The 14501-nt window shown below is 42.3% G+C and overlaps 1 protein-coding gene across 1 annotated transcript in view; it reads right to left on the minus strand.

Moving 5' to 3' along the window:
• WDR37 (WD repeat domain 37) overlaps nucleotides 1-14501 on the minus strand; it is a 62465-nt gene that overhangs the window by 12857 nt on the left and 35107 nt on the right. Inside the window, exons 10-11 of the mRNA XM_065398947.1 lie at nucleotides 10632-10869; nucleotides 9912-10053 (exon numbers count right to left, since the gene is read on the minus strand). Of these exons, the coding sequence (XP_065255019.1) occupies nucleotides 9912-10053; nucleotides 10632-10869 (380 nt within the window). The remainder of the gene's footprint in view (nucleotides 1-9911; nucleotides 10054-10631; nucleotides 10870-14501) is intronic.

A 14501-nucleotide genomic window follows, 5' to 3' on the forward strand; every position in this document is an offset into this window, starting at 1 on the left:
ATTTAGATGTACAAGTTTAGGACCCTGAAAGTGTACATGGAAAATCTGACTCTAGAAGATTCGAGGTTCAGGGCTAAGAACTTATTTTCAGTGCTCAAAAAAGTGTGCCAAGTTCTTTACAGTACAGACAAAAATACATGGTCCCTGTCCAGAACACTTAATCCATTTACAGATGAGTTGCGAAGCAGAGTAACAAAAACAAACAAAACGAAGGAGGAAAGACGAAGGGTTACAATAATAGGATCATACAGGTATTAATTAGGGGTTTGAACAGAACATGAAACCAAACGTTTTAAGAAAAAAGAAAAGTTACATATACGAACACTTGACCAATTTCTTATGGATATTGCATTAACAGAGAGGTCTTAATGAGGTTATATGAGAAAGTAGTCTGGCAAACCAGTCCAGGAGGGCATTCCATGCACAGGGACAGTAAGTAACTACGCAGTCATAGATGAAGGAGAAATGGAGAACAAAGCCTCAATGCTAGCATCACTAGCAGAGTGGAGGAGTGGGAATAACCTCGAGAAGTAGACACACTTTAACCAGTTGTATTGATGTCAACTTAAATCTGACTTTGCAATGTTTTGTTTGTGCATAGGCCTTGTCCAGGTCCTCTGCACAGAGGTGAACTTCATTCAAAAGCACATAACCAGCAGATATTTCCAGCAAGGTTAGGAATTACAGCTTAGACACGTTCATTTGGAAATTTTCATTGATCAAATACTGGCTGAAGTCTCCAATATCCAGGATGGGTGATATTGGACTTTTGGTATCAGAAAGTAGCTGGAAAAATACACAACACTTTGTAGGTAGCATGGATTAGACATTTTTGCAAGAACGGAATGGATTTTTCCATCATTTGATATTCCAGATAGAACTGTACTCACATGAGCTTGGTGGGAGAAAATTCGTGGGCTTTCCCAGATGCTGATTCAGTATCCCTCAAAAATACTTAGCACCCACAGGTCTCCAAAGATTAGGGCCAATGATGGTAGAAGGCTGATTATCCTCCAGGTCAGAAACTGATTGCTTATCTGTTCTATAACCTTTCATGAACAAAGGGTTGGTACTGCTTGGGAGCGTGGGGCTGGAACCAACAAGGGTTATTTGCAAGATGTTCTGGACACCCCTGAATTCCTACTACTGCATTAGGCCCAATTTTAATTCTAAATACTGAAAAAAAGACAAGGGTTGGATGATTGCACCCAGTTGACAAAGGATGGCTTTATTAACATGTGCCTTTCAAACCCCAGAAGCAGGTCCTCTACAAGAAAGAGGAGGTTTTCTAGTTTCTGCTGAAATTTTTGAGAGAGCCCCAAAACCTGTAGTCAATGTACGCCTAAAAGCATAACTCCAAGGCAGCCACTCATTTTTGTAATATAGGCATCAGAAGCTCCCTCATTAATAAGGGTTTTTAAAGTCCATTTCTCTTGAGGAAATGAAATTTAAAGGCTCTCTTTCACAGAAAGAGACTCCCAGAGTTTCACAATTTCTCTTTTCCAATAAAGCTTGGTATTTTTTGCCTAGAACCACCACAGAGAATTAGTATACTGTCAAACAGGAGGAGGGGTCACAATTTTCTGACAGTTCCAAACTTTCACAATTCTCTTCCTCACGAATGTTCCTCAGTTCCAGTGTGATTTTATTAGCTAATCTCTCCTGAAGAGCTAAAGATCCTGTAATGATACTTTGGGAATCGGCGATAGGAATTGAGTACAGACAGCTACATAATATTGCAGCTGGAGTATGAAAATAGGTAAGCTGGTAATGGGAATTACATGATTTCAAAGGTCTGACCTCTGACTGTAAAACAACGGAAGAGAACAGATAGCATTTGTCTGCATGCACTGTCTTTGAGGTAGCTATACTGAATGATGGAAGAATTGGTAGGAGCAGGCTGGAAGAACTGTCACAGATATGAGGAGTTCACATGTACTTTAAAGGATCAAGTATGCCTCGTTTCTGTGAGGAGTTCTGCAGTTTGCATCAGCAGCTGCACACGGAGGTAGTCTTGTTATGGGGATTGTCAGCAGTCTGGTGGCACACATGACTTTGGTCTCTGGTACATAGTGAGGGGTACGCAGAGGCAATGTTTCTGCAGGAATCCTCAGGTCAAGGGTAAAGGCATGGTTTGGGTGGAGTAGGCAGGCTCAATGTGAGTCTGACAACTCATGTTGACTATGCCTAACCTAACCCCAAGTTTTGCCTTAGAGCTAAGGTGTTAGACTTTGTCCGAGTGCTCATGTACTCTGTTCCCAGAGCAGTCCATAGCATCTGTAAGGGTGTGTGTGTTATTGGAATGTTGGGGCATCACTCGAAGAGGGCAGAGTAAAGTTGTGTTGTAGAGTAGCATGTGCCTTAACTCTATTTCCTGGTTTTCAGAGGTGCGAGCATATCTGAATGAGTCCTGTGAGGGCTTGATACGCTACTGAGCAACCTTAACTCTATGTTAAAGTTTTTTGGCATTTAATTCCCTTTGTTTAAAAAAAGAATTTTTTTTCCTCAACAGCCCCATCGGTCACAGCTCAACTCTCCCTCTCCACCACTTCTGGCTCCTTAGCGATGATTATCCAGGTAACTGAATGCCACTGGCTGTATGTTATTCCCTTCACTGTTCCTGTATTGTTTCCTGTTTCTCCACTTGTCCCAAACAGCCTAGTCCTCCCTTCTCAACCCTCATCATACAGAGGCTGGTGCTGGAGTGAAACTTGCAGGCTGAAGTGCTAGAATGAGGAGGCAGGTATAGTGCAGGGACAAGCAGTCAGTGGGGACATGTTTTGAAAGAGGATCAAGCTTTCACAGCATGGGTGCAGTGAGGAGTTATGAAGGATAGTGCTGAAGCTCCCAACATCTCCCACTGAACAGGTCTTTTCCCTCCCTTCCACCCCACTCTTCCCTGCACAGTTCCAGTACCTCCAACGTTCTCCTTCTCCCCATTTCCCCTTCCAAATGCTCAGGCAGTGCTCCAACTCCAATATTCCCTCCATCATACCTCCACAATTTGAGTCACCATGTGGATTTTAGAGCACTCAGCAACTCTCATTCAAGGCTTCTGACCTGATACGAAACTGTATTTTAATTAAGAAAAAGAAAGTTACCTTTTCCGTAACTGGTGTTCGAGATGTGTTGCTCATGTCCATTCCATATTAGGGGTGTGTGCTCGCCACATGCACTGGTGCTGGAAGTTTTTCCCTCAGCAGTATCTGTAGGGGACCAGCTCTGGCGCCCTCTGGAGTGGCGCCCACATGGCGCGTTATAAGGGGTGCTGCCAGCTCCCCCCCACCATCAGTTCCTTCTTGCCGGAAACTCCGACAGTGGGGAAGGAAGGCAGTCATGGAATGGACATGAGCAACACATCTTGAAGAACACCAGTTACATGAAAAGGTAACTGTCTTTTCTTCTTTGAGTGCTTAATCATGTCCATTCCATATTAGGTGACACCCAAGCAGTACCCCTGGAGGTGGGTATGAGTTCACAGACGCATAGATTGCAACACAGCTCTGCTGAACCCAGCGTCGTCCCTGGCCTCCTGAGTGATGGCACAATGTGCCGTAAATGTGTGAACAAAGGACCATGTTGTGGCTCTACAGATGTCCTGGATCGGGATGTGCGCCAGGAAGGCCGCCGAAGACACCTGCGCTCTCGTCGAGTGGTCTCTGAGTGGTGGCAAAACCCCCACCAGGTTGTAACAGGTCCTTATGCACAAGGTAATCCAATTGGAAATCCTCTGCAAGGACACCGAATGACCCTTCATTCTATCCGCTGTAGCAATAAAGCGTTGAGTCGATTTACAGAAAGGCTTGGTATGTTCTAAGTAGAGAGCGTCAGCATCTCCTGAGTTGCTTGAAGGGCCTCAGGCGTCGCTATCTGGAGTCGCAGGCAAAGCATAGGGTGGGCTGCACCGCTCAACTTGAGCTGGGACTCGACTTCCCCGAGGGGAACGTTGAGCTGCCTGACACGGGTCTTGGCTCTCCCCCTGCCCTTTCTGTTCCTTGCAGGAGGCAGGAGACCTTCTCCTCACAGTCTTTTTTGGCTTCTTAAGCGGAGCCATGGAGGGAGACCGGTGCCAGCTCGTGGACGGCGCCGGGGGAGCACTACGCACGGAGGTCACACTCGGTGTGGAGTCGGACCACTGCTCCAGTGCCGGAGTGAGTGCCGACTCCATTAGGAGTGCTCTTGGACGGATATTGTGCTCCATCTTCATCCTAGGTTTGAAGGACTTGCAGATACGGCACTTGTCACTTATGTGCCCTTTGCCTAGGCACCTTAGGCATCTGATATGTGGATCGCTGACGGGCATAGGTCATTTGCAGCGAGCGCAGGGCTTAAAGCCTGGGGACCGGGGCATGTCCCGACCCCCAGCTGGGTCCCGTCCGGGATTAACGAAGAATTCAAGAACTACTACTAAGGATAACTAAGAAACTACTAACTATATAACTATTTTACAGCATTTCAAAGTTCGCAAGAACAGAGAAAGAAAAAAGGCTAGCCAAAGCAGCAGACGTACCAGCACCTTCACACACTGCAAGAAGGAACTGAGGACGCGGGGGAGCCGGCGGCGCCCCTTATACCACGCCATGCAGGTGCCACCCCAAAGGGCACCAGAGCTGGTCCCCTACGGATAATGCTGAGGGAAAAGACTTGCGGCACCGGTGCATGTGGCGAGCACACACCCCTAATATGGAATGGACATGAGCAAGCACTCGAAGAAGAACTAGAACATACAAAATCAACATGGCACATATTAAATGAATTAAAAACTGGTTAACCGCAAATAGGGAATCATCAAGTGGTTTGTTTCTAACAAGGTCCTCAAGGACTGGTTCTTGGCCCTATGCTATTTAATATTTTTATCAATGACTTGGAAGAAAACAATATCACTAATAAAGTACACAGATGATCAAAATACTGGGGGCATGGGAAGTAAAGAAGAGGACAGATCACTGATACAGAGCAATCTGGATCGCCCGGTAAGCTGGCTGCAAGCAAACAATATGCATTTCAAAGCAGTCAAATGTAAAGCATGTAGGCCATACTTACAGGATGGGACTCCTATCCTGGGAAGCAGGGACTCTGAAAAGGACTTGGGGGATGACAGTGAATAATCAGCTGAATACAAGCTCCCAGTGTGATGCTGTGGCCAAAAGGGCTAATAAGATCCTAGGAGCATAAACAGAGGAAGAAAGAGGAGTAGTAGTAGAGAGGTTATTTTACCTCTGTATTTGGCACTGATGCGACCACTGTTGAAATACTCCAGTACTGTCGTCCACAATTCAAGAAGGATATTGAAGAATTGGAGGCGAGGGTTTAGAGAAGAGCCATGAGACAGATTTAAGGACCGGAAAAAATGCCTTATAGTGAAAGACTCAAGAAGCTCAATCTGTTTAGTTTAATAAAGAGAAGGTTAAGAGATGACTTGATCAGTCTGTAACTAACTACATAGAGAACAGAAATTTGATAGTAGAGGGCTATTCAATCTAGCAGACAAAATGCAATGGCTGGATGCTGAAGCTAGACAAATTCAGACCAGAAATAAAGTGCAAATTTTTAAACTGTGAAGGTAATTAACCACTGGAACTCCTCACCAAAACAGATGCATTCTTTGGAAGTAAGACTAGCATTTTATCATGTGCCTAGGATATCAAGTCTGGAAGTCTGATTTAGTTACTTTTGAGAATTGCACCTACTGATTTCTCTTAATTACGTCTGGTTTACATGGATCAAACATGAATGGTAGTCTAATTTTTCATTATGTTACCCTTTTAAGAGAGAGAGCAAAAATTCAATTAGTATTTTTAATGTAGAGTGCTTTTATAAAAATGTAACATGCTCTAGAATTAGCTTAGCACATGTGCAGCATTATAATAATTCAATGTTCAACTTGAAAGACTTAGGATAGCTCTCAGGAAACATGTTAGCTGCAATTTATGATTTTAAAGATGCTCGAACAAAAATCATGTGACATTACACTTTGAACACAAGTGATTTTAAAGACTGTTTTCCTTCAATGGGGACAGAGAGACTGTACTTTTAAGCCATGTTACATTTTGAGTTTTAATATTGTGCTGAAAAAAAGCTGTTTATGGTAACATCTAGTTTAGATTCCCTCCCTCATGCATCTTTCCAATTTTTTTAAACAAGCAGCTGCTTGATGCATAAACCTATCTAAAACAGAGAAACTGTAGTGTCAGCCCTAAGCGGCTAAAGCAATGGATGTTTGAGGAGAATCTCATTCTGGTTTGTTTTCTCTTTTCCTAAATTTGGGACTCTTCTGGAGGCTGAGTGCCCAAGTATTGTCACGGAACATTTTCAGCATTTAATAAAGGATTATGGTGCCATCTGTTGGAAGATGATCTCAAAGCAGTTTGAACAAAATATTGCAAATATTTAACTGTAGGGCTCTGTGATGAACACTCTACATGGCATAGGTAAGAAGGGTATTCAGAATACCTCTGAATTATAATCTTACAGAAATTCACATTTAGTCTCAGGGCTGGTCTACACCCAGCCGCTAGTTCGGCGGCTGGGGATCGAAGTTCTGGGTTCGACTTATCGCGTCTGGTCTGGACGCGATAAGTCGAACCAGGAAGTGCTCGCCGTCGACTGCGGTACTCCAGCTCAGCGAGAGGAGTACCGCGGAGTCGACGGGGAGCCTGCCTGCCGCGTGTGGACCGCGTCTGAACCGCGGTAAGTTCGAACTAAGGTATGTCGAATTCAGCTACGTTATTCACGTAGCTGAATTTGCGTACCTTAGTTCGACTTGGGGGGTTAGTGTAGACCAAGCCTCAGATTACTTACTATCTCCTACTGATTAAGATGACCAAGCAGATGCTAGGCCCCACCTGAACAGGAAGTGCAAAGTTTTACTCCCACTTTAAAGATAAAAATGACTGAAAAAACATTTCTTCCAATGGGGGAAGGAAAATGTATTTCTGATCCGTGTACCAACAGGATCCAACAGTGGTTTTGAATCTCAACCAGAACAAGTGGGAATAACATCTGTGACTTCAGGAAGAAACACACAAAAGTGGCAAATTAAATCATTTATATGAATACTATCTATTCCTCGCCATCTACATCACCCACACTACTTTTATATACATACACAATTCTTAAAAAGTACTTGTATGTTCCCTTGGATCTTTTAGATTAAAATAGGTTACATATTCCCAAATTGATCAACCTATAAATAGCATGACAGTTCTTGAAAATGTTGTGTGAATAGTATCTTAGGGAAAAAAATTCTGGAATACACGCAGGGAAAAAGGAAATTGCTCCAGTCACCCACCCATCAACTGACACTTAAAAAATTGTTAAGGAACAATGCTAGAACTGCAAGCTTTGATGATTCTACTTCTGTCTTCAACCAGCTTACAAAACTGGTACTGACTAGGAACCACCAAGGACCAGGTCAAACAACAAAAAACTACCCACTCCCAGAATTTAAAGTGACACTCTCTTAAGAGAGCCTGTAGTTGTTCAATGGAACCAGCTACACAAAGGGAACTGTTGGGGATGAAGAAGAAGTTAGGCCTACCTAGATTACCATCAAGGAGTACTAAGACTTTAAGTAAGACAGACATACAAGCAGACTGAAAATCCTTTTTCTCTAAAAGATTTGTTCCTACTGCTAAACAAACAGTACTTCTGATGTAAGAAAGCTTATGGTCACTATATACCACTGGTCAAGACTTCCAAAGGGAAGAATCACAGGTGCCTAACTCCGACCTCTGGGTGATAACAGTGGATACACAAGTACTCCAAGCCATGACGTGGGCTACTAGTGGGAGAACTGCAAAATTCCAAACCTGGATAGGTAAAGACACAAGAGGCCCAACACCTGATGGGCTACACTGAGAGATCACAAGGGGGACAGAGGTGCAGCTAGCCCTGTCACCATGACAAATGCACTATTCCTTTTAATGTGTGAGCCTAATAAAATACTCAGTGCTACAATGGGATTACTTATACCTGCATCAATTCCTTCTGTTATACCTCATTCCAGAAGGCAAAAGAACTGCTCTCATACTACATAATGGGAGCAGAGCATACCCAGCTGTGCTAGCACATTGTGGGACTTATGTGCAGCACATAAAAACAGACACACGGACCAGAAGTATGTCATCTATGAACTACGGAGCTTTCCTCTTGCAAGCAAGCTTAGGATATCTCTCAGGTATAATATCCTGCTTAGAGCAAAGCATCATCTCTTCCACAAAGTATGAATTGTAAGCATCTCTAGGATCTAAGGCTGTAAAAGCATTCTTCTGACATAAAAGGTACCAAAAATAAAGTAGATAAAAATATAACTGATATACAGTAAAGTAAGAGTTTTTTAAATTAACTATTGGCAGGAGAGAAAGTGCTATATCAAATCAGTAAGATAATGCTGACCAAACTCTGATGCAGGACTCTAAAGGTGACAAATATGCAAAAGAATGAGACACAAAAAAGAGAAGACAAATGGAGACAGGAGTGGTAGTTGAAGCTGAAGGAAAAGTGACCAAAGAATGGTCAAAAGTTGTCTCTAGTGTTAAAAACATAGCCCCCACCACAATCTGCAATAGTTCAGATGGTAATTTTTCATCTTCAATCTTCTATCCTTTTCATCTTTTCCAGCCTCTCAAGATCCATGCCATTTGACATCATGAAAGCATTAATTTTCAAATCACATTTCTTCCCTCTGTGCTCTGTATGTATAACCTGTGAGTATTAAAGCACAGGGGGAAGGAGTATGAGCAGCACAAAACCTAATTCCTCTTATGTATAGGCCACCATTAACAAGGCCACAGACCAGTTCCAGCCCTCAGGCCATGGTTCAGTCTACTCTACTGTAAGGAAAAAACAGATCAGTAAATGGCTAATTGTGATACACTGACACCCATCAGAGTTTGGAAGTCACACTCTTGAGATAGTGTATCTGAGTTTGGAACAAGGAGGTGGGCACTTACAAAAACTATTGATATAGCAAAATTTCAAATTATTAAGCAGCAACATGGAAATATCTAATTGAGAATAAAAGGAAACTCCTATTTAAGTCAGTGCTCAACTTTTGGGAAACCCTCCCCACATACACACACACCTTCTGGTAGTCAAGCTTTGCTTTCAAACTTCGCAAGCAGCAAGGGCTTTTAAATCTATACCACTTTCTAATTTGGGTAAAATATTTAGAACGTTTGCCTTCTGCTTTCCTCATCTCCCTCATCATTGTTTTACTTCAAAAAGGGTATGCTTTGCCACCATATTCAGAGACTCATACAGCTACTTCTGCTTATCTTCAGTAGAAGCCAGCAGATCAGCATCAAATCCCAAAACTCATCAAAAAGGTGTTAAAACATATCAGTCATTTTTGATAGGTGAAACAATGTCTGAAATATTTGCATGCTTCTAATTTGTAAGTATAAACTGTGAAGTTAAAAATGACTGCAAAATGAAAAAGGAGTATAGAAACTTAAAATGTTGTCTTTAATTTGTTTTCTTGGTTCTGTACAAGTCACCTTTATTTCACCGTTAAGATTACAACAAATAAGGGACGGGAAATTTCTCTTCATCAATATTTTACAGCAGTGTTCCTAAACTACACACAGCACTGCTTAAACAAGAATTTACAATAAATTTAAATGTAAAGAGTATGAACTACTTATTAAAGATGCCTAATTAAAAAGAGACCTATTGTGTAAGCAACAACACAGCAAGTGCAATTATTGCTTTTTTAGTATTTAAATGCCACAGTATTACATTTGCAGGAGAGTATTAAAGGGTTTCTGTGAAAGGCAAAGTTTCCTAAACTAACACAAAGATGGTCTTAATATCACAAAAAGTACAGGAATCTTTTGGTACAGTTTATCAACTCAATACATTCATCCCTTCTAAATATGTAAAAAACCTGTGAAGCAACTGTCACTTACTCTGTGTGGCCCTGAAAGACATTCACAGAATGGATAGAAGGATCTCTGAAATCCCACAGACGGAAGGTTGTATCACGTGATGATGTCACCACAAGACGTTGAGTGGGATGTGTACAACAATGGGTTAGCTCTTGGTCATGCCCTACAACCACAGATGAGAACATATAAGGTAACGAAAACGCAAGACTTTTCATTTCCACAAACATTTGGAATGAAATGCTGATCAGACACAATTTTTGCAAAAACAGTAAAAAACAGTAATTGGTCTGGTAATAGTAATTAGTAATGTTACTGCTGTAGTAGACATTTAGAGCTGTATTTGAAAGTTACAATTTAATGAATAGTCATTTCATCTGACCATTAAGTAGTCATATATTACTGCTACCTGAAGTAGCAGAGGTATGAAAAATGAAATTGTTAAGAAGTACTAAGAAAAACTGCTGCACTAAGTTTCAAAAACAATTGCTCAATTTTATACATTTTAACCCATGCTCAAAGGAGAATAATGACATGTTCATGGCATTCAATGAATTAATATCATACATAAATAGTGATGTAATATTTATGCTCCTCCTTGTAGCTTAAGCTTTATGTTTAAGTCTCTTCCTGCCCCCAAAAGACACATTACTCACCCAGAAGATTGTGATGTTTGGAAAGAGTGATCATTACTAAGAAACAAACCAGCAATCTTAAAAAGCTTTCATATAAGCAAAGAGATACCTGTTAGCGAATGGACAAGTTCAGATGTCTCCACATCATACAGATTTGCTGTCCTATCCCAGGAAGCTGTTACAGCTTGCTTCCCTCCAACCAGCCAGTCAGCTGCTATGACTACTCCTTGATGGCTTTTCAGGGAGGTTAAGGGAGCTCGGATAGTGGGACAGTCACTGGAACCATCTCCATCTCCATCAGGTTCATCTTTATCTGAAAACTCAATTTCATCTTCCCCAGACATTTGCTGTTAATCACAAGAGTATAAATATGAACAATTTTTCTATTTATTAATGGGAAGTTGTACTTCAAAAAACAACAACACTCTCCTGACATAGCAATACCAGCAAAAAACCCAACAACGATACACAGACAGCTATACATAGGGGAGATGGTTTAACCGTAGAGTATTCCTTTTGCTGGCATAAGCTGCATCTCCACTAAGGGGCTCTGTTGGTATAACTATACCAGTATAGTTGTTCCAGCAAAGCCTTTGTAGTGTGCATTACCAAGGGGTAGCCTACTATATTTCACTAGAACTTATGCAGCTCTCAGAAGACACTGAGCTGTATATTATGATTAGGCACTAAATAATTAGGGTAAATAGCATTTACAGTATTACTGAGGGAATGTAGGGGGAAGCAGAGGGGTTGAAGTCAAGTATGTGTAGAGTCACAGAGGGATGTAAGGGGCAAAGTCAGGAGACGGGAGGATGTGGAGGCAGAAAGGGGTCTAGGAGGAGGCATCAAGTCACAGTCACCATAGACCTTGCTCCTCCGCATTTCTTACTCCACGTGGCCTGTCTGCAGCTGGTGTTTAGGATCCCAGTGCCTCCCCGACACAAGCAACTGCTCCGCTTCCCATCCCACAGCAATTCCTGCGCCTTGTCCCAGCTACAAATCAGATCCCCCCTGTATCCACCAGCACCAGGCAATGCTGAGCCTCCTTTCCTGGGGGGCTGTGGTTGCAGGAGGAAGGCAAGGGCCAAGCACTTCCACCAGGGATGGCTGGGCTCCTGATCAGCCCGGTGGCTACATCCCCAGGACCACTCTGACTTGGATTGCACATGGTGATGGTGCCTCCTCCTCAACTGCAGTTTCTCCCCAGAGGGCTGAGCTTTGGGGGTTCCCTCGCTCCCCATCGAGTCTCTGCATCCTCCGGACTTCAAAGCACGCCAAGCAGCTTTCTGGGGACCAAGTCCAAGCCTCTCTCATTTTACTTTCGCTTTTCCTGACAAATCCCACCATATAACGGAACAGGACTCGATAGCACCCAGGGCCAAACCACATTCCCAGGCAGCCCCCCCAATAGAGACACCCCAGCATCTTCCTACCGAGTTACCAACACCCCCAAGATCTGGGAGGTCAGAGAGATTCAGAATCCTGAGCCTTATAATGAGCTGAGATCAAACACCAGACACTCTTCTCCCCTCACACCCCACTCCTCCTCCACACACTGGGCAAGTCAAATGTCAGTCTGTGAATTTTTGAACTTCCCCTGTTCTCATCCACAATCATATTGGGGTTTGGTCTCCCATGCAGAAAAGGCTGGGGATGCAGGGAAGACAGGTGGGAGTAAGCGAAAGCATCCAATTTTAGTGTCAATCCATGACACACACAGCAAGACATGAAATTAATGTGCGCACACACAGTGCAACACGGTATGAGAGAGAGCCACAAGACATGGGATCAATGAATGGATGGTGCACACGTACCAGTTAGATGTAAATAACGTGTATAATTTTTAAGTGAGAGTAATGAACCACTGAAACAATTTACAAAGGTGCTGGTGGATTCTCCTTCACTGACAATTTTTAAATCAAGACTGGATGTTTTGGAGATCTGCTCTAGTAATTGTTTTGGGGAAGTTTTATGGCCTGTGTTATACAGGACATCAGACTAGATGATCACAATGGTCCCTTCCGGCCTTGGAATCTATGAATCTATTACCCCTTTAACTCTTCAACAGACCTTTACTTACCCTTAGTCATCCACCCCCGCCCCCGCAATTCTTCCCTGCTATCTTGGTCATACCAAGAAAAATCCTGCAATATCTGTAATCTTTAAATACACTGTTTAGTGGCCAATCTCTTGTGAACAGAGATTTTCTCATTGTAGTGAAAGTATAAATAGACTTACAAATTTAAAATTAGTACTGTACCGCATCTATTCTTACCCAGCAAGCACCTTACACAGAGGAAGACCTGTAAGAGGCTATCAAAGCATCTAGTTTTACTTGTAATTTATGTTAAGTAATTACAAGTTTACATTAATTACTATATCAGAAGGTCTTGCCAGGGTGTGTAAGTCTAAATGTACATTTCTTTTGACACAAGCACAGCCCAGTGTATGCAGCAAGAGACTGGGAGCTAGAAACGCCAAAATTCTATTCTTCATTCTGACAATAATTCCCTTTTTGGCCCTGGGCAAATCAACCTCCGTGCCAGAGGCCTGGTCTACACTTAAAATTTAGGTCAACATAGCTACGTAGGCCAGGGATGTGAAAAATCCACATCCCTGAGCGATGTACCTATGCCAACCTAACTCCCAGTATAGACGCAAACAGGTAAATGGAAGAAGGCTTCCATTAAGTCCATTGCCCAGGGATGAGATGTTCCAACACCGATGGAAAAAACCTCTTCCTGTCAATGTAGGCTGTTTCTACACTACAGGGTTATACCAGCATAGCTATGGCACTGTAGCTATTCCGGTATAGCCTTCGCAGTGTAGACATCCCCTTAGTTTTTTCATCTGCAAAATGAAAATACTACTTTCCTAACAGATTTGGGTGCTAGGAGGAGCATTTGTATATCTCTTTGAAAACGAAAAGGGCCAAAAAAAGTAAACCACCATATATAATTAAAATTTTCACCTTGAGTTTCGTAAAAATTTCCACCCAACCTTTGCCACTAGCTAAACTCACTGGGGAAAGGGACTCTCTCTCTGAAAATCTAAAATAGATCCTTGCAAACTTGAAAGGGAATTTATATTTGCCATGACAAATCAGTGAGAAATTATCTGAAATGGCCGGCATTCAGACAACTAAAAATGGAAGGTTACAATAGAAATATTGACAGTGTCTTGACTAAGTCACATATTAGCTCACTATTATGTTTTGCCCCTAATTTCTGGAACTAGGGTATAGGATTCTTTGCACAGAAATCCACTAGCAAAATATCCAGTTTAAACATACTTTTACACAGCTTTATTTTTTAAGTAGGAGTATTTGGTTTGATAACAAGTTAGAGGGATTGATAAAAGGTTATGTGGTTAACAAAAATCAATAAAACACTAGCACTTTGGGCCCCAAATTTCAGTTATTAAAAAGTTTTTAAATACCTTTAGAAGCGTTTTCACTGAAATTTTAAACATGTCAAAGAAACTGTTGGAATGAAACATTCCTTTACAGTTTTTGTAACCAAAACACTGCAGCACAAGTGCATGAGAATCAGAGTTAAAACACACTAGTCTCACACATCAGAAAGCCTACTGTGCCATTATCGCACTGACAATTCCTACATACCCTAGCCTCCAAGGACAGACTGGACATTAACCTGTACACCATCTAACCTACCCTACACATAGGTCGCAGATATCAGAGTGGGCCTGAAATCCAGATACACTAGTACCATAGACCAGAAAGGTGGGTGAAGATACCTCATACAATGGAAGACCATACCTTAATTTATACATGCAACAAAAAAATAGGGTTACTGGGTGGTAGCTGGTACATTTCAGGCTAAAAGGAAATGTCCACACAGCAAAGAAAAACCCAAGGCTGACCCAGGCTCACGGGGTCAGGCTGCAGGGCTGTTTCATTGCTGTGTAGACTTCTGCGCTTGGCTGGAGTCTGAGCTCTAGGATCCACCCACCTTGCAGG

Source organism: Emys orbicularis, chromosome 2, assembly GCF_028017835.1.
Source record: "Emys orbicularis isolate rEmyOrb1 chromosome 2, rEmyOrb1.hap1, whole genome shotgun sequence".
Lineage (NCBI taxonomy): Eukaryota > Metazoa > Chordata > Testudines > Emydidae > Emys > Emys orbicularis.